At 37.4% G+C, this 25,718-nt stretch overlaps 3 protein-coding genes across 10 annotated transcripts in view; 1 reads left to right on the forward strand and 2 right to left on the reverse strand.

The window, feature by feature from the left end:
- The window catches only part of LOC101161682 (ephrin type-A receptor 6), a 203,896-nt gene that overhangs the window by 12,547 nt on the left and 165,631 nt on the right, over positions 1-25,718 (reverse strand). For both annotated transcript variants that reach the window (XM_078939863.1, XM_023951152.2), the window contains 3 exons: positions 3,665-3,735; positions 1,932-2,057; positions 1,200-1,385 (listed from right to left, as the gene is read on the reverse strand). In XM_078939863.1, coding sequence (XP_078795989.1) covers positions 1,200-1,385; positions 1,932-2,057; positions 3,665-3,735 — 383 coding nt within the window. The remainder of the gene's footprint in view (positions 1-1,199; positions 1,386-1,931; positions 2,058-3,664; positions 3,736-25,718) is intronic.
- On the forward strand, positions 9,282-18,217 carry LOC105356806 (G2/M phase-specific E3 ubiquitin-protein ligase). Of its 7 annotated transcripts, none has more exons than XR_013652871.1 (14): positions 9,282-9,650; positions 10,937-11,052; positions 11,137-11,443; positions 11,524-11,603; positions 11,791-11,843; positions 12,094-12,133; positions 12,204-12,247; positions 12,385-12,471; positions 12,558-12,871; positions 13,986-14,164; positions 14,367-14,539; positions 16,012-16,533; positions 17,317-17,531; positions 17,601-18,217. XR_013652871.1 is itself a non-coding variant. In XM_023951153.2 (13 exons), exons 1-13 carry the CDS (start codon positions 9,494-9,496, stop codon positions 17,834-17,836), a joined length of 2,001 nt encoding a protein of 666 aa, XP_023806921.1. In that variant the 5' UTR covers positions 9,282-9,493; the 3' UTR covers positions 17,837-18,217. The 7 variants fall into 7 exon arrangements, 3 of the variants coding, with proteins under 3 accessions (XP_023806921.1, XP_011487938.2, XP_011487937.2); XR_013652873.1 differs by having other exon boundaries at positions 11,527-11,603; XR_013652870.1 differs by having other exon boundaries at positions 16,012-17,531.
- Positions 18,211-19,940, reverse strand: LOC105356805 (uncharacterized). Its single transcript, XM_011489633.4, has 3 exons — positions 18,969-19,940; positions 18,669-18,887; positions 18,211-18,602 (listed from the first exon to the last, which is right to left on the reverse strand). The coding sequence occupies exons 1-3, from the start codon at positions 19,796-19,798 to the stop codon at positions 18,395-18,397; spliced, it is 1,257 nt and encodes a 418-aa protein (XP_011487935.1). The 5' UTR covers positions 19,799-19,940; the 3' UTR covers positions 18,211-18,394.

Consider the following 25,718-nt stretch of genomic DNA (forward strand, 5'->3'; position numbering starts at 1 on the left):
TTAAACATTTTTAAAGGAAAACCAAGAAACGAGTGGAGCCAGTACTTGCAGATTTAATTTCTTGTATTTGTCGACACAAAAATGCATTTGGATTTTGCTAGGCAGAGGTTGAGAAAAGATCATTTAGCCTTTAAAGCTGTGGTAACATATTAATGTGTGTTATTAAGTCTGCATATACCCACTATTCAAAATGGCTCTTTTACAAAAATAGACTGCTAAGACTAAGTTTAGGATAAAGAACTATTTAAAGTGGAAAATGTTTTCTTCCTTTTGCACTGAGTCTCATTTGGAATACTGAAGTGGATGTGCCAAAAATTAAAACTTAATAAAATATTTGAAACATTCTTCTTCTCAATCCGTTTTATCCCTTTCTGGGTCACAGGGCTGCTGGGGCCTATCCTGGCCACTCTTGGGCGAAAGCAGGGGACATCCTGGACAGGTCGCCAGTCAGTCGCAGGGCCAAAAATCACACACCCATGCACTCTCACATTCACACCTATGGACAATTTAGAGAAACCAATTAACCTATGAAGAACTTAAAAAAAAAGCAAACAAATTCAGCAGGTTGTTTGACTGGTCATATTGTCAGCAGCCAATAAATCACAGATTTTAAAAACTAAATAAATCATGTGAGACAGAATTGTTTAGGAGGAATTTTATGCCACCTCACCCTGATACACCAGCAAAACCTTATTTAAACAAACATACTGTTGATTGTCATATTGGGAGCTTTGACACTTTCGTGACCTTTATTTTATGAGTCTCTTGTAGAAAAGTGAGGAGTGTTCTCCATCTGCTTTCGGAGTCTTCACAAGGCACATGATTAACATTCACAGAGATGTCTCAGCTTTTACACTGCTTGTAAAGGCAACCATATGTTGCACCGGTGATCCCAGGATGACAGAGCTCGTTAACAATCCACACTTTCTCTGTCACGTACAAACAAAAGATTTAAAAACATGCTTTCCACTTGTGACAGTGGTATGAGACCACAATGATGTACATTGTATTTTATATAAACAGAAGGACACAAAAGAGCATAATAACTTTTCAAAAAAACACATTTTATAGCACCTGACAGTCATTTACCAAAAAGTGCAAAAGCACGTTCTCCACTGGACTCCATCTGGTCAGCAGTAGTTCAATTCCACATGGATTTATAAAATTATTATGAATTAAATTCAGTCAAGACCCCTTACTTTTTGTAACAACGCCCTCCAGCCGGATGATGTTGGGGTGGTCAAACTGCCCCATTATGGATGCTTCGCGCAGGAAGTCCCGCCGCTGGCGCTCAACATAACCTCCTTTCAGGGTCTTTATTGCCACGGCAATTTCCTTCTTCCCCGGTGACCTCAGGCGTCCACTGCACACCTCCCCGAATTCACCTGCCAAAAACAGGGCCTCACTTAAAGGGGCATTACACTCATTTAAATGTCTAGCTTTCGTCAACATAGCTTGAATCAACACTGAACGCTTTACAGTATCACTTATTTTGTCATTTGCATGAGATGAAAGAGTCCACAAACACAAATGTGAACAAAGTGCTCACTATCAGCAGATAGATCATCAGACCACCTGAGGGCAGTGTTGTGATTCACATCCATTCAAATGTCTTGTCTGATTAGATAAACTTCATCATTTTTTAATAAAAAACTAAAATGTATTCCAACACTTTCTTTTTTTCTCTTAACTTATCAAACAAAATGTGGTGAGAAAAACAGTAGTCAAGTACTGAAAAATGGAAAAAGACGCCCTTTGGAAGGTGTGAAGTGGAGGGTCTTCACTGAAGTGATTTGGACAGAACCAAAGTAAATTTGTTTAATATGCACATTTTAAGTCATAGCTGTCTAGGCAGGCGTGAAAGGCGACGCTCCAGCTCTCAGGTAGACTGCGGAAGTCAGGGAGACATAAGTGCAGCTGTGTGCTTTTACCGGCTCCAATCACTCTCTCAATGTGGATCCTGGATGGGTCAATCTCCTTGGTGAATTCATGCACGGCCTGTGTGGGATCCTCATACGTATCGGGGTCCACATATGTCTTTATCCCGGGAAAAGGTACTGTGGACACAGGGAAAAAAATAAATAAAAATGTTGTATTTTATTTTATTGAATACATGTTAAACTTGAGGTGCTCACCACACACACAGTCCTGTGTGATATGCACAAACACCCTTGCACTCAGTGTTTCTTCTGGAAACGCACAAACTGGCTGCAAATTACCACGCTAATTGTTCGTGAGGTGCCAAATGCCAACTTTCTAAATCCAATCCCTGTCTTTGAATTGCATTACGTTGGCATTTGCTTTTCATTTCAAACATCCTGACCTTTATTTTACTACATTTTGTCTGTAGCAGTGTTTAGACAAAGTGGTTTTTGTTAAATGTATTAATTAGACGACTATTGACAGATTGAAAAACAATGGAAAACTATGGAGATGCTGCTGTGAAGCACATGCTTTTACTCTTCTTTGCATGCAGCGAGTGCTGCAGTTGGTGACTCCCTCCCACATCCCAAGTCCTAACAGCAGTGCATCTGAATCAGACTCATATGTAACATTTGTGTAGCAATGTGTCTTTTGCAGGTGGAGGGGACAGAAGTTCACTCCTCTGTTAAACATATTTCCACTAATTATTTGTCATGAATATAGAAATAGATGCAACTATTAGGGAGTGTAAAATTATGCCATACAGTGCATGTGTCTGCATCCCTTAATTAAATGCTATTGCTGATGCAAGTGGGAGCTGCTAAACAACCTTTTTTTTTAATCAACTCTGATGATAAAAATCACGGTATTATTGGTTCAACAAAACCTCTTAGTGTGGTTTCGACTTTCACCATCTACTTAACTGAGGAGTTTATGATTAACATGATCATGGTCTGGCTATACAGACTCTCGTTCTTATATTGTCTTCATGTCATTGCCTGTTACTGACTTTGTCACGCTCCAAAGCCCTGAAACTGTACAGTCGACACGTACCGCTGTGTCTGTGAGGCAGTTGAGCAGCAGTACAAGGTCTTTAACACATTTCAGCAGCGGCTAAACAACGTCAGTTTTCTAACTGAGGATCAACAAGACAGCAAGTTTTTAATTTAAAGAAGGAAATGATCCAGTTTAATAAATTTAATAATTAATGTTAAAAATTACATTTTTTGGGCCTCTTTTTCACCAATTTTAACTTCATGCTTCCTTTAACTTTTTTATTTTCCACCATGAAAACTCACCATGTGTAAAATTGACATTGAAATAGAAGGAAAGTGATGCAGAAGAAGCAGGTGTGAGAGACAGAAATGGAGAGGAGCCCAGCAAATATACAATTTTTAGATTTGTGTGACATCTCACTTTTTGGTACCGTTTGGTTGAGAAAAAAACAACTTGATGTTTGACATACTTGACAACTGTAAAACAGCGATTTTGCATTCTGCAAAAAAAGTAGAGTGAACTTTGTGAACTTCCAATGCAGAAGCACAGGAGCACAGATAAAGTGATGCTACAACTATTCTGAGAGGACTCTAAAAAATGCATATATAGGAAAAAGATTGTCATAATGATTAGGAGCATATCATCTACAAAACTTCAGAAGTCTCAAACATTCCAAGAATAAAAAAAATGATATTATTGTTACACAAAACAAAAAAGTTTAACTTAAATAATCTGGTTGGCTTACCGCTTCCGTTCAGATAATTAGTCCGTCGTTTTTCCTCTGAGGTGATCTTTGCCTTAAAGTACCACTGACATCTGGAGTACATGGAGAGCAAACAAAATCATCAGATAAAAAAATAAAAAATAAACAAAAAGTAGTTTTTTCATCGAGATTAGCTGTGCGTTAAAGAAGCAAGGTCCAATTTATGGAGGCTGCTTTGAAGAGCACTGCTGAAAGCGGACACAACCAAACTTAAAACCGCAATAGGTGTCTTAATTTATTTTTTCTATGTCTAAATGTCTACCTGTGTTAAACTATGGTGAATATCAAAATGTTTAGTTTAAAGGAAACTATTATTTTGAGAATGAATAAATTCAAATTTAGTTCTATAAAGCCATACAATGAGGAAAGAAGGCTCCAAGGGTCTTCTGTGGATGAGTAAAAGAAGATCTACCGTAGTCTACACCAACAGACCCAACATCACAAAGTTTCATCTGAGAGTTCTGCAAGTCACTTGAGGTTTAAGTTTTAATAGGCAAGATAAACAAATCCACGTAATGAAAGATTACACAACGAACAGTTAATAATTCATCACAGACTTTTCTCTGTATGATCATGCAATACACATGCCCACTGATGCATACTGGAGGTGTCATTTTAACAAGCTCACACCAAAAATGTGTTATTTTGGAGAACAAGAGGAAAAAGTTATGCCACAAACATGCACACATGAAAGAGACGTAAAAATGGCTGATCAGAACTCACGGAGTCCTTTAATTTTTCTGGGGGAAAAAACTCCCTAAAACACTCTGAATACATTTAATTCTTGTCTTTTAGACACGATTCAAAATGAACTATCAGTTAGTAAAAAAACTTCATGAGCCAAATTACATTAACCTGGAGACAAATGGCACTGTCCACTGAAAAATAAAAGGAGACCTAAGGCAGAAATGAAGGTTCAGTTTTCTTTAGAAAGCTACCAAATGGAGCGTGTGCATGCAACAGAAATAAAAGCTTCTTCCAGGAGAGGCTGAGAGCGTGCAAGGTTAGATGACAAATTGTGCAGAAATATTTGACATAACCCAATTTATGAGTCTTTATTATATATGCCTGAGTTATGTCTGCTCTCTACATTTTATCTGATCTAATTCCTGATTTGGTACTTTTTTTATTTATCATGCAACTGCATGAGTTACAATAAAGTTGCAATAAAAAATAAAATGGGAGATAAGTTTTGGACAACAGCTGGTCTATGTTGTTTTAACCTGATTTTGTCTTTTTTCTTGTTTCTTTGTTAAATATATTTGCAATATCTATACTTGCTATGAGACAGACTGCAAGACAATATACTTTAATTATGATACTCCCACAAATTTGGATTACATTTTGCAAATATGATGCTTAAATGAAACGCATTTTCTCTCTGCAGGCATGGAGCACAGAAAGCACACATTTCAGCCATTACCAACTACCTTTTAGTTTTTTATGTGAGTTCCAGCATTTCAATTTTATGTGATTTCCATGTTCTTTTTAGTGGCAACACCTCAAATAATTTTTTTTGCTAAGGCAAAGTTTACATTTCTTCAACTACTTTTTATTTTATTTTAAATTAGGCTTGAGGTCGGGTCCTCCTCTTACCAAACAGTGACAAATAACAATACTTTAAGAATAAAACAAGTTTGGAAAAAAACAAGCAAACACTCTAAACATTTATTCTATGTGTCACCTTAGAGACAACTACATTTATTATATAGTTTCTTGATACAAGACATTAGTGTCTGTTTCACTTAAAAATGTACAGAAATTCAATAATGGAAATGACCTGTCACACTCCATTTCAATATTATTGCAAGATCTTAAAACTTTGAGGTGCTTAAGAACTTTTTTTTGACAAAAATACTTAAACTGCTGTTTTTTTAAACCATAAATCAAGACACTCTTGCTTGCTTTAAAAATTCAAAGAACTTTTCCAGAACCTTCAAGTAAATACGACATAAGTTAAAATAATTTTTTCATGTGACCTTATGGTCACTTTGATTTCCAAACGGGGCATTTAAATGTTGGAACTTGAGCTTTTTTTGAGCACGCTAGCTCTACTGAATTATCGGGAGGGAGGTGGCAGGAAAGGAGGAACTGTTATGCATGAGCAGCGAGATGAAAAATAATAGTATAAAGTGCAAGATGTGCTTTGAGTTCTCAAGGAAGGTTTTTCGCTGATGAATTTTAAAATGTATTTGCAGTAGAGGGCTTAATTAATGACCGTGTGCAGCGGAGACGCTCCCTCCCACAAGTGGTCCCTTAATAAATGTTCTCATATTTCATCATCTTTATATGGACCATAATTCCACGGTTTGTTTCATCCTGTCTGTCAAAAGGCAAATGTAGGCGAGGGACAGAGATTCTTGAATATGACTCTGAAATTTGTGTTCATTGTTACATTAAACTGATTTATTGTGGAAAATGTGAGTAAAGGAAGCATTTAAAGAAGGAAAATAATAAAAAAAATATTTAGAATTTAGTTTGAAAGAAGAAAACTCTCATAGGAGTTTACATTCTGCTGTATGAATAAAAAAAAGCAATGTTTTACAACAGGGTAAAGGAAGCTTTTTGAGTTAAAAGTTGTACATTTCTATTGAAGTTCCTCAAAATGGCACAAAACAGTGCATTGATGCTTGAACAAAAGCCTCCACTGTACAGAAATGTACGATTTTTTACTGCTTTCATATTCACGGCTGCTTTCATATTGTCTCCTAAGAGCTCTGCCCTTCCACACAAAAGACTGAGGCCAGAGGAACTACATTAGTTTTGAGGTCTAAAAAGAATAACGAGGTCTGGCAAAAAGGTTTTGAATGTTTCCCATCTAAAATTAACTCAAAGCACCTTTTGGTAACAACTCAATATACTAGTAAAATAACAGAATTACAATAGCTAACATTCAATTCACATTCTTTATCATCAACTGAAAATGTGTTTCTGTTTCTTTATTTTGGTTGTTGCTAATTTCTAAAAATATAAAAAGAAAAGAAGAAAAAAAGACAATACAAATCCTTCAAAGTTCAAACTGCTCTTGGCAACGCGCATTCAAGCGGCCTCTTCCGAAAAAAAGTTGATGAATATGCGCGATATGCACATTTAAGGCTTCTGCATTCAAAGCTCACGCGTTCAAGCGTAGCTAGCCAAGTTTCTACGACCGTTTTCGGGCTCTGGGAACAAAAAAACAGGGCCGTTAAGCGATGCTCGAATACGCAGCAAAACAGTAAAAGGGCATCCCAAAATGACAAATGTCAGATGCAGCTGAATCTGAAATGCGAGGATCAAACAGCTCTCTTCAACCTGTTTTTGACCACTTACTGTATGAGATGTGCCAGCGTCGCTTCCAGACAGATGATCATTTGCTACATATTCCTTTTCACTGCATTATGAAACCTCTATTCTCATAAAAGCTTTTCATCTTTGATGTAAGTGTGCCTTTGATCCATTGGTGTCCCTTCCTCAAAAACTTCTGCTTCATTGTATGCAAACAACCATATTCTTTTTTTCCCCTCTTTAAACTGAACCATCAAGTGATTTTACAAGAAGAGGTCGCTTATCCAAAGATTTTTGATCTTTTAAGCCTCTTTTAGTTAGCTCATGTTTGACTTTACAGCCCAAACACAAGCAACCCCTTCCTGGCAAATAAGTTCCAATAAATCCTACTAAATCCTTAGGAATGACAGTCAGGTTGGAGCTCAACACGTAGATTAAGCAACAATGTGTAAATGATGATTTCAAACAACTGTTTATGTTTAAAGAAGTGAGGTGAGCAGGTTGGCTCTGTGGTGCAAAGACAACAATCTCCACCTGAATGTGGAGAAGACAAAGGAGATGGTTGTGGACTTCAGGAGAACTCAAACCCAGCATGCTCCACTGATCATCAGTGGTGCTGCTGTGGAAAGGGTGAGCTGCACCAAGTTCCTGGGAATGCACATCTCCGACGACCTGTCTTGGAACCATAACACTGCATCACTGGCCAAGAAAGCCCAACAACGCCTGTACTTCCTCTGCAAACTGACGAGGGCCAGAGCTCCTCCCCCCATCATGCAGACCTTCTACAGGGGTGCCATCGAGAGCATCCTGTCCTGCCGGAAGACTCTGCACATTGTAAAAACAGCTGAGAAGATCATCAGTGTCCCTCTTAGTGGCCTCTCGGACATTCATCCCTCTCGCCTCACCCGCAAAGCCATCAGGATTGGAAGGGACCCCTCCCACCCATTCCAGAGACACTTCAGCCTGCTGCCATCAGGGAGGAGACTGCAAAGTCTCCAGGCCAGAACCGGCAGACTCAAGGACAGTTTCCTCCATCAGGCGATAAGGAAACTCAACTCCCTCCCTGCCCTCCCCCCTCTGGCCCCTCCACTCCCTGCTACAAACTTACACGGAAAAACTTTCACACCTGTTCAGAATATCATCTTCACCAAAGACTGCCATCACTGACTCATCTACTTACTGTTGTTAGCACTGTTGTCACTTTAAACTGTCACTTTAACCATCTCATTGCTCTTTTGCACTATTTAGATTTCTAATTATAATTGTTATTTTATGAGCTGCATTTACTGTGGGGCGAGAGGAAAGTAATTTCATCTGTGCTGTATGTCATGTGTATGCAGCATATTTGACAATAAAGCTGACTCTGATTTGACTTGAAAAATAATATTTTGTATATAATAGGAAACACTAACATTCAGTTGACTGTACCAGGCATGGATGTTGATATTTAAATATATCAGGAGTGATGTAATTCTTCTCCAATACTGAACTCTGGATTCTGAAATTACATCTCTTAACATGAAACAAGGCAAAAAAAGAAAAAGAAAAAGATTTTTCCTGGGGTATTATTGACGTGCTTCACATTATGTTTGCACCGCAGGGATTTGAAAGAAAAAAATCCCTATAAATCCAACTTTTAGCCATCCTTACAGCACCCAGACAATGAGTCACTCAGCTCGACTTCTTTTCCATTGTGCCTTTTTTTGAGAAAGCTGATTTAGATTTGCTCAAATTACAATGAAAATGCGGCATCATGAGATATGAAAGTGTAGGAAATGTGTTATTTTATCCTGATCTGTGACCTCTTTATGACTAACTCACTAACTGAGGTTTTTTTTTAAGTCTCAGTAGCAGGAAAGAGACATGGGTAAAAGTATTTTGTTATTTTTTTTTAAGTTGGATTCATCCAAATATACGGTGGCCGAGAGGTGCAAGACACGTTTACATTTAAGATACAACCGACAACAAATCCCAGTACAAATTACCAAAACCTGAAACACAACAGCAAAACACGGAACAAATTACCAAAACCTGAAACACAACAGCAAAACACAGAACAAATTACCAAAACACAGAACAAATTACCAAATCCTGAAACACAACAGCAAAACACAGAACAAATTACCAAAACACAGAACGAATTACCAAATCCTGAAACACAACAGCAAAACACAGAACAAATTACCAAAACACAGAACGAATTACCAAATCCTGAAACACAACAGCAAAACACAGAACAAATTACCAAATCCTGAAACACAACAAGGAAAGCGGAGACACTTTTTTTTAATGTATTACTACAATAAAAATTACTACAATTTTTTGCACGGTAAGGATTCTGGGTCACTGTCGGTGTTTTGCACTTTCCGGCCGCCCGGCCGAGAAGTGCAAAACACAACAGCAACAAGAGCTGCTAATAAAGGTTAATACCGGAAGTGACGCAACGATAACGTATATGATTTATTGTTGAGCTGCACGCGGGCAGTTAGCGGCAAAATCAGTCGGGTCCAAAAGAGGTCACTAACTCGAGCCAGGTGAGGCTAAACAATGTTTTGCCCTTTTTGTGGAGTCCATTTTGGGGCATTTGTACCCTTTTGTGCTTCTTGCGGACGGTCTTTGGAGCTGTTAAGAGGCACGGAGCAAGCCGGAGGATCAGACGCTCCCGGTCCGTCGGGCCTACACTCAGCAGGTATTTCGAAGCAAAGTAAGTGTGACAGCATTAACTTTTTTATAAGTAAAGAATGAAGTCTTTTTAATATATTTTATGGAATAAAATGCTTTGTCACATGCATTCAGGCAGTTCAGGTGATCTTCTATACTGACACTTTTTTTTCAAACTTTTTTGAATATAACAATTCAATACAAAACAATGTAAACAGCAACAACAAAGGAACAAGCCAGGGGGTTGTTGTTACATTTTACGCAGATATATTGAAACTGACACACAGATCAAATGTTTTAATGGTTTTCTTATTGTTGGAGTTTCTTATTGTCTTAATGTATTGTTTGAACTAATTGATAAAGATTGAGAAATGAGGGGTATGATTCGTAACCTTTGATTTATGAATGTACCATTTGCATAAAAACAATAAAAGGTTAATTACATACAATTGTTCTTTTTTATGAGATGGACAGTGGGTGAGGCCAAACATAACATGTTTTAAGTACAGGTGGAAGTCTGTGTCTATGTGGGCGGAAATGAAATGACAACTTAAGACCAGAGAGTTGTGGAAAATGGACATGGCCAAAATAAATGTACAGCATCTTCAGGGACAAAAAGAGCAGGCTACATCAATATTTTCTTTGAACCTTTGCAGATATAGTTTGGGTGGATAGAATTTATGGATTAGTTTGAATGAGATTCCTTTCACTTTATTGGTATTTTGCTGGTAAATTCCAAATCCTTTTCCATTCTAAATGATAAACTAAATTATTCCAAAAAGAAACTACGTAGGGAATGGAATCTTCTATACTGACATGCTTTAGCGACGCTGAAGTTAGGCTTCCTATTCACAGCTTCCGATTGGCGAGGTACTTTTAAGGAACATTCCACTGGATTTTTCACACTAATACCACCTAGGATCCGGTCCTATTGAAAAAACGCTGGACCTGGACTGCTAAAACCTAGTTTAAATTATGCTTAGATAGTAAAGAATATATTAGACACAGTTTCTGATCTGTCAGACCTTTATTTGATCATATTTCGCAGTTTCAAAAAACACATAAAGGTTTCACAAATTAGAAACTGTCTCCTAATATATATTCTATACTATCTAAAGCGTAATTTAATCCAGGTTTTATACATACTGTGGTTTTTCAACTGGACCTGGTTTTAGAGGTTCTCAGTGTGGAAAAAAATGAATTTTCCTTCCTTTAGTGCCCTCGCGAATAGGGAGCTGTGAATTGGAAGCCAACTTCAGTGTCATCATGCTTTGAGTAATCGATATAGTGGTAAATGTTTTGATGTGGAACTGTTTTTTGTGCCGGCAGAAAATACAAATCCCACATACAAGCAGTTTCTGGATTACAGAAACTCAAAATCAAAAGAGAGACAGTCTTTTACCCACTCCAAAGTACCATTTAAACAACAATGCAAAACTGTGCAGGTAAGTTGTTTTAACTGTTTTTACAATGTAACAGTGAAAAAAAATTAAATTGATGTTTTTTTAATCATCACTCTTTGTTACTAGATAAACATTGGATTAATGAGCAGACAAGGATATGACTTAAAAGCCGTAAGAGGAAAAACTCTCCCATTAAACACAAACCCGGAGATAACGGCGCAGGACCTCCTGAAACGGGCTGCAATTAAAATGGCCACATTTAACAAGGACCTGGGTGAGGGGCCGTATGTTCTTTTATACCCAGACTGCACCAAGGTGGTGAATGTGCCAGGGACAGAAAGACCTTTCACACTTGAAGAATATAAAAAAGAAATAGGAAAGAACTACTCCAGAATCACTCTTTTCATTTGCTCTGAGAGACACTTTGAAGGAGGTATGTTGTTCTCAGTATTTACAGTTTTTACATAACAAATATTCTTTATTACACAATAATGTATTTTTCAACTCCTACAGCAGATGATACTTCCGATTCTGATTGCGAAGTTGTCATCACATCTAAAAGCACAGCAGAGTTCTATCATGCCGACACTGTGGTATGTTTTTTTATCTTTAAATTTGTACTTGGGAACATTTTTACAAAATCCATTGATGTATTTTATTTTTTTTTTAATCAACTGGTAATTTCATATACAGTGACTACTTTTACACCATTGTAAGGGTATGGAAACAGTAAAAGAACTGTTAAAATATAATCTTAAAAAAGTATACTTTTCTTCTGAGGTTTTTGAGCCACAAGACTACAGCACCCCTGATCCCAAACACATTGAAACAGAGTAAGTACATATTTTATTTATTTACTTAATTATTTATTTTTACAAAAGAAACATTTTTCTTGTTGATGTTACCAGTCTTAAACTTTGTCCCTGATAAACACAGATAGAGATGTTCTACTGTATGTCATGTACAAGGAAGTTGATGTATTTATCACTTTTGTAGCCCAGAATCAAACTATTACCCACTATGTTGTTATAGTCTATATCTTAATGTTATAATTTCATGTATTTTTTTTAAATATTATTTTAGAGAAGCTCCAGGACATTCATCCACACTACAACCTGGACAGGTACTCGGGCATTTTGTGTCAGTTTGTAATTTCGTGGTAATATTGCTGTTCTAATTTTTTTATTCTTCAGGTTGTGACATCTGACATGGAGGATCTAGTCAAGAGCCCTTATAGGTAAGTTAGAAATGATGGTGTTTCTTTTAATTTCTAATCTAGAGTATGCATTATAAAAGAACTTTAGGTTTTGTAAAAATCTGTGCATATAAAAAGTAATTTAATGGAATATATTTTTAATGATAATTTTCTAACAGTCAATACACGGAACTGTGTGCGCCTTGTATTGAGGAAGAGGATGAAGATGTGGTTGAAGTTGCTTCACCAAATGCACACACATCAGTGTAAGCTCTCTTTCTCTGTGTGTGCATAAATTTGATACGAAACAATTCATGCAATTGATTATTGTCTCTCACTTTTGTTGTTATAGGGAAGACACAAACATTACTCTGTCTGACATTATAGGCAACTTGTCCCATGATATTGATCATGACAGAGTCAGCAGGTTCAACATCTCGAGGGCTAATGTTTGGGATGGAGCAGTTAGAGGTTTCAAGCGTTCATCCTACTCTGAAACCTGTGACATGCTAGTTAACTTTACAGATGATGCTGGTGTTTTTGAAGAAGGACTTGATGCAGGTGGCCCAAAGCGAGAGTTTTTGAGTCTGCTAATGAAACATCTTAGAGACCGTCCCATTTTTGATGGACCAGAAGGACATCGGTTCTTGGTCTACAATGCAAATGGTAAGCTGGTCAGATATTTGCTTTATTCAATACGTATGCTTTAGTAATTGTGTATATGTGTGTGTGTGTATATATATATATATATATATATATATATATATATATATATATATATATATATATATATATATATATATATATATACATGTATGTATGTATGTATGTATGTGTATATATATATATATATATACATATATACATGTATGTATGTATGTATGTATGTGTATATATATATATATATATATATATATATATATATATATATATATATATATATATATATATATATATATATATATATATACACACACACATACATACACACAGTGTATTTTCACGATCATAATTCGCACTTATGTCTTAGATTTTCTCCAAAAATGTAGTGGGCGCCCTATGAGGCGCTGCTCGAAATGCGTTGTTGTGGGACTTCAGTGAAGGGCGTAGGAGAAAACAGCATGAGAACGGGGGAGGGAAGTGTGGGCGTGAACAACAGAACAGTTTAAACTGAAGCTATCAGCTACGAGGAGGACCATGGGAGCAGCTGCCAGACAATTTCAGATGAATGAATCCATGGTTCACAAGTGGAGGACACTGGAAAACCAACTCCCACAAGTCAAGCTGATGCAGCTGAGTTTCTGCGGGAAGTCGACTCGAGCCATGGATTAACCATCAAAGAACAGCTGGGAGAAGCTTCTGTACAGTCAACATATGACTGAGGGCAGTAACGCTTTTAGAAGAAGCTTTCACTTTGGTTTGATGAAACGCCGTTATCTTTCCATCCGGGCGTTGTGTGTTTGATAGAAATGTAGCCCAGCTGTTCATTTCAGATCCAGAAGATGAGGACTTTGATGGGTTTTTGGATGTTGATTGATGACTGAAAAAATACTAAATAAATCACAACTAACTCAGTTTTGCTCCCACTGCCTTTTTTAAACACACACTAGCATGCATGTTTTACCGGGATGTTATAACATGCCTAAAACCAGGTGCGCCTTTTTTCATGTTAAATATAGAAAAAAAAACACAACTGAGACTGTGCCCTATAATCCAGTGCGCCCTGTGGTCGTGAAAATACGGTGTGTGTGTAACATCTTTAAATCTGTATTTATTGAAGCTGTCAGGGAGGATGCCTACTACATAGCTGGGAAGATGATTGCTGTGTCAGTTGTGCACGGTGGTCCGGGACCTCACTTCCTGTCAGAAAATCTGGTTCATTATCTTGCTGGACAGACTCTATTCAGAGCAACAGTTGCTTCAATAACTGAAGACGAAACAAGGAAAGCTTTACAAGAGGTGAGAACACCACACAATTTCAGTGTTATAAGGTAGAATTGTTGCATTTGCTTGTTCTGCTGGACTTTTCACTTTTTATGACTTATTCTACATTAGCTCCATCTGTATATGTTTACACCAAGGGTTCTTTCATCCTAGAAAACAATTTCAGCAAGATTCAATAACTAAATTTAGTGTTTATGTCCATTTTTATGTTTTACAGCTTGAGAATTCTACATCAGTGGATGTCCTGCGTGAATGTCTCATGAAACACAGCACTATGCTGCAGACAGCAGGTTGTCTGAGACATATTTCAAAGATTGAAGAAAAGAAAGACATTGTGTCTGACTATCTCCGATGGTATATAATCGACCGCAACTCATCTGTACTTGACAGGTAAGATTATATTCAAATTAATTGCAGAGGTCAATCTTTGGTTATTTTCTTCTGCATCTCAGTTCTTCTTCCTCCTTGCTTTTTCGGGTTTTAACCTCTTTATATAAGAATTTGAATTTTTTTCATTATCACTAAATGAGAAACTAAAACAGAGTTTTAGGGTCACGGTGAGAAAAAGATTCTTGGGGATATATGTTGAGATTAAAGTCAAAATGGCGAGAGTAAAGTCAAAATAAAATTTCAAGAAAAAAGTGGAAATGTTGCTACAGAGCAGCAAGTGAATGTCACACAGTAGAGCAGACCGACTTAACTTTGTTGAACAGGTGAGCTAAATGCTTATTGATAACGTTCCAAATGTTTGGAAGCTCATTTATGTGATTGACTGTGTATTAAAGTTATATTTATTTATCAGCGTTTTGCAGGATCTCTGCAGCCTGTTGATGAAGCTGTCGGTATCCCTGTAGCTGTCCACTTACATCCTTTCTTTATTCACAAAAGATCTCAAAGTCTGAGTGACATTTTTATCTGAGGAGGCGCGCTTTTAGCATTTTCGAGGTTGTAATGCTAATATAACAGATTATTTTCATCTTTGTTTTATGTTGAAACAAGACGTTTCATCAGGAGGAGGGGGCGTATGAAACACTGTTTACCTTCAGCTTTGGTGTTCTGTGCATGACAGGTTTATGACAAAGGTTACAGATGGACAGATGAAACTCTGCTTTACTGACACTAGCCATTTTGTTTTGTGAAGACTGAATTATTCTTAAAGGCTTGGCCTTACTTCTCTCGGGCATCATTTCGACTTTCTCTCGACATAAATCCTTCAGAATTATTTTTACCGTGTCTCAGACGTGCAGCTGCTTCGTTTGATTCATGAAGTTTAGGGCAAAGTATTTTATGTGAGGAGCTGCAGCCTCCAAAGACTCAACGAGACTATGATATGATGGGATCCTCTATTTATTGGTTATATGTTTGAAATTTGTTATTTTTCCTGATTTTTTTTTTTCTATGAAGATCACAAAAAAAGTTATTTGGTTGTTTTTTTATTTCATAAACAGTGTTTTCATTAAAAGTATCATGAATGAATGAAACTGTATTCATATAGCATTATACATATCTATAAGGTCCCAAATTACCTCACAACAAAAGAAAGACAGAAGAAGTTAAGAATCGGGCACGGAGAAAAATGTTTTGAGGTCCTCACAAGAAAAGATTAGGTAGGGGACCCTGCTCCAGCATCCGTGTGGTGTTTGAAGATTTGTTTTTTTTTTTTCATCCTTCCAATCATTCAAACACCACATGAACGCTGCATTTCTCTAGGTTTGCGTTTTACATGAGGTACATCAAACCATTGGTGCGATTGGCTCTAAATTAAGAACAAAAGCCACAGTTTTGAAAGAAAAATCTAAAAATGTTCTGTTTTAAATTATTATTTATTATTAATAATTTGTGTTGTTTCTTTCTCTTATAAGGTGGATTACCAAAACACTCTATGCATCTGCTCCTGGTCCAGCCCTTCGATCAAATTTTAGAACCCTATGAGGCCTGCGAGTTAAAAAGTTTGCCTACCCCTGAGATACGCTTTAGTTTCTTTTTGTCTTCTGCTGCAGCTGGACTGATATCTGGATAACCTTTTCACCAGAACAGAGTTCCCTTGTTTATTTCAGGAGTTACGTTCTAAGAATAACCAAGAACGATGAAATCTGGGGAGTAGGATTTCGGACGTTTTATGGCAGTAAAACTCCTCACTACACACTTTCTGCACTTTTCACTTTTCTCACACATTCCTCTCAAAGTTCAACCATTCATAGTAATAAAGTCCATAAGTATAGAATGAAAGCAAAGATCTGATCACGATCAACGATTTCTGCAGATCTTTAAAGCTGTGCGTTTCTGTACAGGAGACACGTCACGAAGGAGATTGACAAGATCTCCAGCCAATCAGAACATGGTGCGCCGTTTGAAAAAAGAAGCAGCAGAATCTCTGTAACAAAGTGAGAGAACTGCAAAAGATGAACTGCGACATAGAAAGAGAACACTGTCTTCTCTTCTACTTGACAGGGATTTTTAGAGGGGTTTAGATTGGGGCACAGACTGCAGAAGGACAGATTAAAATGTCATGTTCTATGTGGGTTAATATCCCATGGCCAGACTGGAAATAAAAATGCGGCTCTGATATTGTTTAAGGGGCCGGACGAAACATGGAGGTGGGCCGGGTCACCCCTAGTCTTGCTCGTTTCCCTATATGCGGTTTCATACACAAAATGTCTCTGATCAGATGAAATATTGGATTAGAATGGAACTTTCTACATGAGCCCGGAAAAAAACTTTAACCGATTATAACAAACTTTTACATACGCCATACTTTCCATCAGAATAAATCATTTGACGTGCAGAACTGTCTAAAATACCGGAAACGGCCGTAGAAGAAGAAACAGGAACTTCTGTTGTAAACAAATGATGATTTAGGCATCTTGCAATTCAAGGAGAGCTGGAAAACAGACAGGGTTGATTCTCTTGAGGACCAGGGTTAGTCACCCCTTTTTAGCTGAATAGATATAAAAAAAATTAAAACAATTCTTATAAAATTGCAAATTCACAAAATGGCGCTTATATTAATGCTATGTCTGTGTTGTGAATACAGTGTGTAATAGGATAGATCCCAGTATATGGGAACAACCTCAATTGGTAATTTGAATACACATTCTACAGGGTCTGTTAAGTACTTTCACTGTATTAATACAGGGCAGGAAGTAACATGTTTTTTTTCTTTCTAGATTTAAAGATGGTCTTTCGGCTCTTCATTTTTTGGATGCGCTGCAGCAACACCCAACTTTGCTGTGTCCAGTCCTGTGTCACACTGAAAAGCAGCTCACTGGGCTGGAACTGGAGAGACTCTTCAAACCGGACTTTAGTCCATCAGGCAGCAACAGGAGACTGCTTGAGGGTCAAACTGTGGGCTACTGGGCAGACTATCTCCTAGATTGTGAAGGTTTGTGAATACTTTTGTTGTTTGGAAGTATTTGTTAAAACTCTGATTTTTGTTTTTTTTCTTCTCCAGAAGGACAGAGTCCTGTAACATTGGAGGATGTTTTAATGTTTGCCACTGGGCTAACATCACTTCCCCCTTCTGGATTGGACCCACTGCCAAGGCTACAGTTCCTCGACAACTCCATGTATCCGATGGCAAATACATGCCTAAACACAATCAAATTGCCTCTGCTGGAGTCGTACACTCTGTTCAAGTCACAGATGGACTTTGGGATTCAAAATTCTCCGGGGTTTGGCTGCTCCTAAGCCATTTTACTCAAGGTTTAAATTGTTGTTAAGTTGGTCTTAAATCGTTTTAATTGCAAATTTGACGTTTAAGGCAGTTCTTTTCATTTAATTTATTTACAGCTGTTTATAGCTTTTATTTATAGCTGTTTACTAGGTCGCCTGCTGGGCAAGCGAGCTAGGGACCTGCTAGTGGCAGTGGAAAATCACTGGGTCTTGCCTTTTTTTAAATATATAATTGTTCAAAATTCTGTTACATTTTAATTTTATTTTTAGAAGTACAATATGCTTTTTGGGGAGCTTTTTTTTTGTTGTTTTAAACTTGCGCAAAGTTATTTTTGCGTCTTTTTTTTTATTTAACAATGTTCAGGATCTTTAATAAAAAATGTGCAATATTTCAGATTTTTATGGTTTGTTTATTTTTTAGAATGTAACATTTAGTCACACATATCGCTTTTGGGTGAACAGACTACAAAATCAAAAAACACTATGGAAAAATTATATGCAAACTTTTAGCAGCTCAACCATCAAAAACAAGACATGCACTTAGTTACAGTGGTAATTTTATATTATCCTAATTTAGAGCTGAGCAATTTCTTTGAGCTTCATGTATAGTTCTGAGGCTGACTCCCAGTTTTCTGGCTTTTGAAAACGATTGTGGTCCATAACAAAGTCGAGGTACTCCTGTGTGTTTGGGTCCCCGCATGAAGGTAGTGACAGACTGGACTCTGGAAAAGCATCCAGCTCATCATGTTGAATAATGAATCCACAGTCCCTGGACCCATGCCTGAATAAAATGGAAGACAACAGTATTTATTTACATTTATGCAATTAATAACCAACAACCCATTACCTGTGAGGTAAATAGTACAGCTCATTGGGAACTCCTCCTGGACATGAAGCTGTTCTCGAAGGACGGATTCGGTGAGTGTTCCATAGCTTCACACACTCATCTAGGTCTTTTTGAACAACATCCCCAAAGCTGTATCTCAACAGCCTCTGATGCTCCTGACTCCCGTTAAAGTGGCCAGCATCTCTCAGATCAGCAAATAGCTCCATCCAAAACTGAGCCCTATAAAAAATATATTTTTAATTTGATTACAGTAATTTCACAAAAGTAAAATAAATTGTATATATGTGTGTATATGTTTACCTTCCTTTTCGATAGATAGACCACCAGGACTCAATTCGCTGGTTACTGGTAGATGAACCAAACATGTGGCTGGACTCTCCGCTGTAGTGGTCATTGTGTTGGTGGCGTAGTGTACACTGAACAGCAGCCATGATGCCGTTTTCAGTGCCACAATCAGTTCTGAGCCTCATGGGGACTACATTGAGGTTTCGTATACATGACAGGAAATTGTGAGCGATAACTGTTGGGTTATTATTTGTTGCTCCACATTTCAGCCACAGAACTTTACGAGAAAATCCATCTATGCATCCTGAAATGGCCAAACCAAATGGTTTAAGTTTGTCATAGCCATCGGCATGCCACATGTAGTTAGGTCCCAGGGAATGATAGGTTCTCCTGATGAATCGTCTGCGAGCCCTGCTCTGGCATCCTCGAGGATTCAGCTCCCGGAGTAACTCCATTACAGTATCTCTCTTCACTTGGAGTTGGTGCTTTTGTTTTAGCACCTGCCACATAGTTCGATAACCGAAGAGTTGGCCAGGCCCACGAAGTTCTGCTCTGATTGCATTAATTACAGTTGTTCTTGAGCTATAATACTTTCTTCGATACAGCCCAGACTGGTTAAGTTTACTTTTAAGAGTCCTCAAACTCATCCTTACACCATGCAAACTCAATAGCATGTCCAAAATAACGCTGTACGAGTGACCCTCGTTGAAATACTTGATACAGTGTTGCAGGACGTCTGATCCTCCGGCTTGCTCCGTGCCTCTTAACAGCTCCAAAGACCGTCCGCAAGAAGCACAAAAGGGTACAAATGCCCCAAAATGGACTCCACAAAAAGGGCAAAACATTGTTTAGCCTCACCTGGCTCAGGTTATGTCCTCTTCTGGACCCGACTGATTTTGCCGCTAACTGCCCGCGTGAAGCTCAACAACAAATCATATACGTTATCGTTACGTCACTTCCGGTATTAACCTTTATTAGCAGCTCTTGTTGCTGTTGTGTTTTGCACTTCTCGGCCGGGCGGCCGGAAAGTGCAAAACACCGACAGTGACCCAGAATCCTTACCGTGCAAAAAATTGTAGTAATTTTTATTGTAGTAATACATTAAAAAAAAGTGTCTCCGCTTTCCTTGTTGTGTTTTCAAGATTTGGTAATTTGTTCTGTGTTTTGCTGTTGTGTTTCAGGTTTTGGTAATTTGTTCCGTGTTTTGCTGTTGTGTTTCAGGATTTGGTAATTCGTTCTGTGTTTTGGTAATTTGTTCTGTGTTTTGCTGTTGTGTTTCAGGATTTGGTAATTCGTTCTGTGTTTTGGTAATTTGTTCTGTGTTTTGCTGTTGTGTTTCAGGATTTGGTAATTTGTTCTGTGTTTTGGTAATTTGTTCTGTGTTTTGCTGTTGTGTTTCAGGATTTGGTAATTTGTTCTGTGTTTTGGTAATTTGTTCTGTGTTTTGCTGTTGTGTTTCAGGATTTGGTAATTTGTTCTGTGTTTTGGTAATTTGTTCTGTGTTTTGCTGTTGTGTTTCAGGTTTTGGTAATTTGTTCCGTGTTTTGCTGTTGTGTTTCAGGTTTTGGTAATTTGTACTGGGATTTGTTGTCGGTTGTATCTTAAATGTAAACGTGTCTTGCACCTCTCGGCCACCGTACAAATATGACGCTCATGAAAAAAAGAAGCATGTTTCACAAGTCTCTTTTGAAATGCAGATTCTTTATCTCAGAGTTAATGCTTGTCTTTCCACAGTCAATTACTGAACCTTTAAAAGAAGGAAGGAATTTCCATTATGATGTGTTTAGGGTGGCCGTTTCCTTTGTCCCATGTCTTCTTTCCTCCAGTGGATTTACAACCATTAGTTGGTTCCTTTCAGATTTTTTGGGGAGTTATTTTCCAATTTCTGTCATCTAAAATGTAAATCTTATAACAGCTTTTAAAAAAAAGGAAAAAAGTTGCCGTGAACTTTTCCTGTTCTAAACTAATGCGTCATAGTGCATTCTAGCTCATAATGAGCAAAAAGATGACACATGAAAGCCCTGCTCTGCATGGCTATATATAGACATACTATAAGGATTTACTGGAAACCTTCAGACAATTATTATCTAATTGTTTTGGTTTATGCTTAGATATAAGAAAAAACAAAATGGAAAAAAGGGTCAAAGCTGTGACAGCTGGGGAAGATCATCAACATTTACCTGTGGTGACTGAAACAAGGAGACAACTCAGAACACAACATGAACACCAAGGAATATCACTACAAGAAAGAACAATTCTGACATTCATAGGAGGCAGCCATGGAGGAATCTATTTTTTTTTACATGTTTGACTCACTGCATGAATGTTTGCTGGTATCAATTTGTTCTAATATTACGTTTTGTCTTATTTTATCTTATGTTGTTTGCTTTGCTAAATGTCAAACAACAAGAAATGAAATAAAAAAAAGTGTAAATTTATTTTTCAAGTTGTTACTTTTTAAGTTGGTTCCAAACATTTCCTAATTTAACATTGAAAATTGCTCGCTTCCTGTTGATGTCACGTCTAATAGCAGCAGCTCACCGCTCACTTTGTTTGTAGCTTTACTTTTGTTGCAGCTTTTGTGTTGCAGTAAATTGTCATAGGTTGTGGTTAACCAGAAGTGTTGTTGTGAGCTGTCCGAGACACCATAGTTAACCCACAATGAATCGGAAAAAGAATTAATGTTTTCAGCTGTTTGGACTTGAAATTCCCCAAAGTATTACAGCCAGGGACTCAAAGACGCACTACGCTCATCTTTACAGAGCTTTTAAAAACATTCCCAGTGGTGTTTTAATTATGATTTTTTTAACCAAACTAAAAAAACAACTATAATTTTCAAGGACATAGTTCCTGCAGAGCGGAAACTACGTCAAACTGTATTTTGACATCTGCTCCTGATTCACAACTACTTGAATAAAGAAGTACTCAGAAATGCTATTTTAAGTTAAATTTTCTAGATGTCTGTCCATCATGAGAAAAATTGCGACAAGAACGTGTTAAAAACACCTAAACCACAAATTTTATCAGAGTGGGTCTTGATCAAAAAGACTTAAAACTTGAGTTTTGGGACTTGTTTTCTTATTTAACTCCAAGACATGACAAACAAAAAAAGTCTCTATAAATGCCTTTGCTAGTATTCAACTTGTAGGAATGGAGAAACACCAATTGTGTATTTTTGTGTCTCCACTTTGTTATTATATCTATAAATTTTAAATCATGACCTAAACCTAAAACAAAATACTTTAGACTTGGACTTTCCAAAAGGGACTTGGGTGAATCCCTCTATTTATGGTCACACTAGGCGTGTGACTCGCGTTCAAGAATGGTGCATTATTAAACACGTGTTCACACTGGACTGTCGCCAACAGGTTCTATTGCACGTCCTCCACCTCCAGTTGAAAGAGGCTTGGTGTGAAGTGTCCAAGTGGTGCAAATCTTGTGAATCCAGGCTTTTTCTTTCACAGCTCTATTTAAATACCTGGTGTCATATAACTCCAGCAGGAAACAAATCACTATTACTAATTTCTCCTTCATGATCAATTTTCAAATGATTGGCAATTCTGTGAATTAATGGGATATCATCCATTCGTCACAACCAAACTGAGTCTCTAGTTGGTCAAAGTTTGACCCGGTTTAACATTCAATGCGCATTCATTGGTCAGATGTTTTGTACCTGGAGTCCAAAAATGATCATAGAAACTTGCGCAGCTACATGTGAAGGCAAAAGTTTTCAATATGGAAGCCCAAAACGTGCATATACCTGTGTTTACATAGACTTTTCATGGGAAGTGTAACATGCGTTGCTGAAGGTGGTGTGAATGTAGCTAGGTACAATCAGCTTCATCTGCTGTTTGACAAAATTGTTTTTTGTTTAACAATTTTCTTGATCTCTTTGTCTGCTTTTCATATGTACGTTATTGAAGAACACCACTTTTGGTTCTATTAAAACCAAAGAGTGTAGAGAAAATTTCTCCTCAATGCAGAGTGTGACTGGGAGAAATAAAACCACCAAGCCTGCTTGAGTCTGTCTGAACATATAGGAGCTGGCTTCTCTTAGAGGACTTAACATAATCCAAGTTGCCATATTAGAGGAGGTGTCAGGGGGCCATGGGCCACAGGTCAACGGATTGCGCTCTGTCTAAGTGAAGCCTGTAGGATTCTGTAAACTGATAGGCAGAGCCGATAACATGGCAAGTAACACTAGCAGAGAGAACAAGAAGGGGATTTGGAAAGCAAGTGTTGACCTCTGCTGATGGGGTCAAGCTGTTCGTTAAAGAAATTGTGGCATGTGCCTTTATCAGCTTCTTCCAGTCCTATCCTCTGATCCGCTTTATCCGCCTGTCCCTGTGTCCCTATCATTGGCTTTCATTCTCTTAAGAGGCCTCACACCCAGCGACAGCACACCAACCCCAATGTTTCTTCCACTGTTTTCTGGCTTGTTAGGTGCTGTTCCAGCACATATTCATGTCCACATTTTCACAAGCTCTTTTCACACCCACACAGACTGGTAAAACAACCCCACTCAAAGGGCTAATCAAAGCATCAGCGAAATTCAAACCATTGCTCCTCTGCCCTCACATCCTCCACAGCTTACCTCACTGTGCTGCCTCTCTGGCTAAATAAAGAAAGGATAGTTAAAAATAAAGATAAAAAAAGAGGACAAGATGGGAAAAAATTATTTAGATAGGAAATTTACCTTACACATTAAGTGAAACTCTTCACACAGGATAAATATCTGCACATTTTCCTCCTGTAGAATTTTCACACTTCACATTTAGAATACTCAAACATAGATGTGCATTCAGGAAGCTTTTTAGAGCAGCCACGTGTTAAACACTCGTCACGCATCAGCTACTTCTAAATACCCATTTGTGCTGCAAAACCTTAATCTGTAAAAGCTTTTTTTTTTTTTGACTGAAAGCTATAATCTTTTTCTGGCTGCAAAGACTCCATTCTGAGCTTTTCTAAAACTGAAAGAAAGTAAAAGTCACTCCCACACATGTCAGAGTCCCAACAGAAATGACAGACCCATTCAAAAAAGGTCCAAATGCTGCTATTGCTTCAAGATGGCTCAGAATAAAAAGGGTCATGCTTGCGCTGCATTGCTAAATGGCTAAAGACTTTTTTTTTGCTCCTATCGTTTTTGTGTCATACCTATAAAAAATATCACCTTTCTCTGCACCTGTCTTGGAGTGTACATTTTGAGAGGTGCTGTTGCTTTGAGTAGAAACCCACATTAAACAATGATCTGTTTGATTTTCCTTCCCTAAAATTCAACTTTTTGATAAAAGTTGAAAAAAATTGACACATTTCCTCTCAGCCTTTTCTTTATACTTGAAGTGGAAAGTGATGTCTTGATTAGTTATCATCTGTAGGTAAGTAACAGGGCAATGCACAGAGCAACAAAAGACTCTTTGATCTCATTGTTGCCTGCAGGAAAATGCAATTTTAAGATCAGCATTGTGATTTTTACAAGAGAGTAATTCAAATAAATGTAACAAGGCATACAGCAAAACCAAATGTAAATTTTTGCAATGTTAAAAGACACTCAATGTGTTCACTAGCTCCTTTCATCATTTTTTCCTTTCCTTGTTCTATTCACTTCTGTATGTAGTGATGCAGTTTTTGATGCAGGGACAAAGAGTTTCTTAGTGCACTTTCACACTGAGCTTTTTGATCCTCACCAGAGTCTGGTTCCTTAAAAATTCACTTCGTTCAGCAGCTGTGGAAGTTCATCTGAACTCTGGCATGGCTCAAATGAGAAACTGGTACATGTGGAAATCCAGGGTTTTAGTCGACTTGGGAAAAAACACTGTTGTTTAAATTCAGCTGCAACATCCTGGTGTTAATACTTTAAACAATGAAAAACAAAAAGATCATGCAGCAACTACTTTTGTTTAAGCTTTATTTAAGTCTATGTAAACGCATGCAAATTCACTTTTTTTGGGTTGCTTTGTAATACACAAATCATATATCAAACCAAAACAAAACCATGACCCAAAAATTAAGGTTTCAATGGAATCGGATGGGATGCAACCGTCTGCTCATCTATTCATTTGCTCCCGCAGTGAAAACACTGTTTGACTCACCTGTTATTCTTTCTTTTCTTTAGTTAATTTGCATTAAAGTTTGGTTTTATTCTCCCTTATTTGCTGGGTTGTTGGTCATCTTTGGATCTCAGTGTTAGCTTGGTTGTACTTTTTTGTGGTAAACAAACAACATTTACCAGTTTTCATTCATTTAAGTCCTCCTGGATTCATTTTTAAAATTGCTTTTTTATGAAAATAGGACCTACAGTATATGTGCAACTAAAAAAAAAATCCTACAAATTTCTCAAAAATTGTCTATCTATTTTTAAGAACTATTTCTTCTGCAAAAATCTGGGTGCTTGTTGAGGGTGAACCCCACCTCTTCATGGATAACGATTTTGAGCACAAAAACAATGTTTTGATGAAGTTTTAGGCATCTGGAAAATGTCTAAATCTTATCAAACATGTAAAATAATCATACTCATCAGCGTTTGGTCCTTTAACATTCTCTCCAAATAAAAAAGATCAGAATTAGTTAACCACTTAGGTGCATTGGCAGGTGTATGCGCTTCGTTTGCATCATTGGATCTCTTCACAGATTGACTGACATCCCTCTAATTCTATGACATTTACAAATGTGTAAAAAGCAAATGCAAATATTCTTCACATTTAACACAAAGAAATAATTTGAGCAAGTATGCATTAAAAATGTTGTAACACTTAAAATATTTTTGCA

The sequence above is a fragment of the Oryzias latipes genome, chromosome 21, assembly GCF_053564925.1.
Source record: "Oryzias latipes strain Hd-rR chromosome 21, Olatipes_Hd-rR_3.1".
Classification (NCBI taxonomy): Eukaryota; Metazoa; Chordata; class Actinopteri; order Beloniformes; family Adrianichthyidae; genus Oryzias; species Oryzias latipes.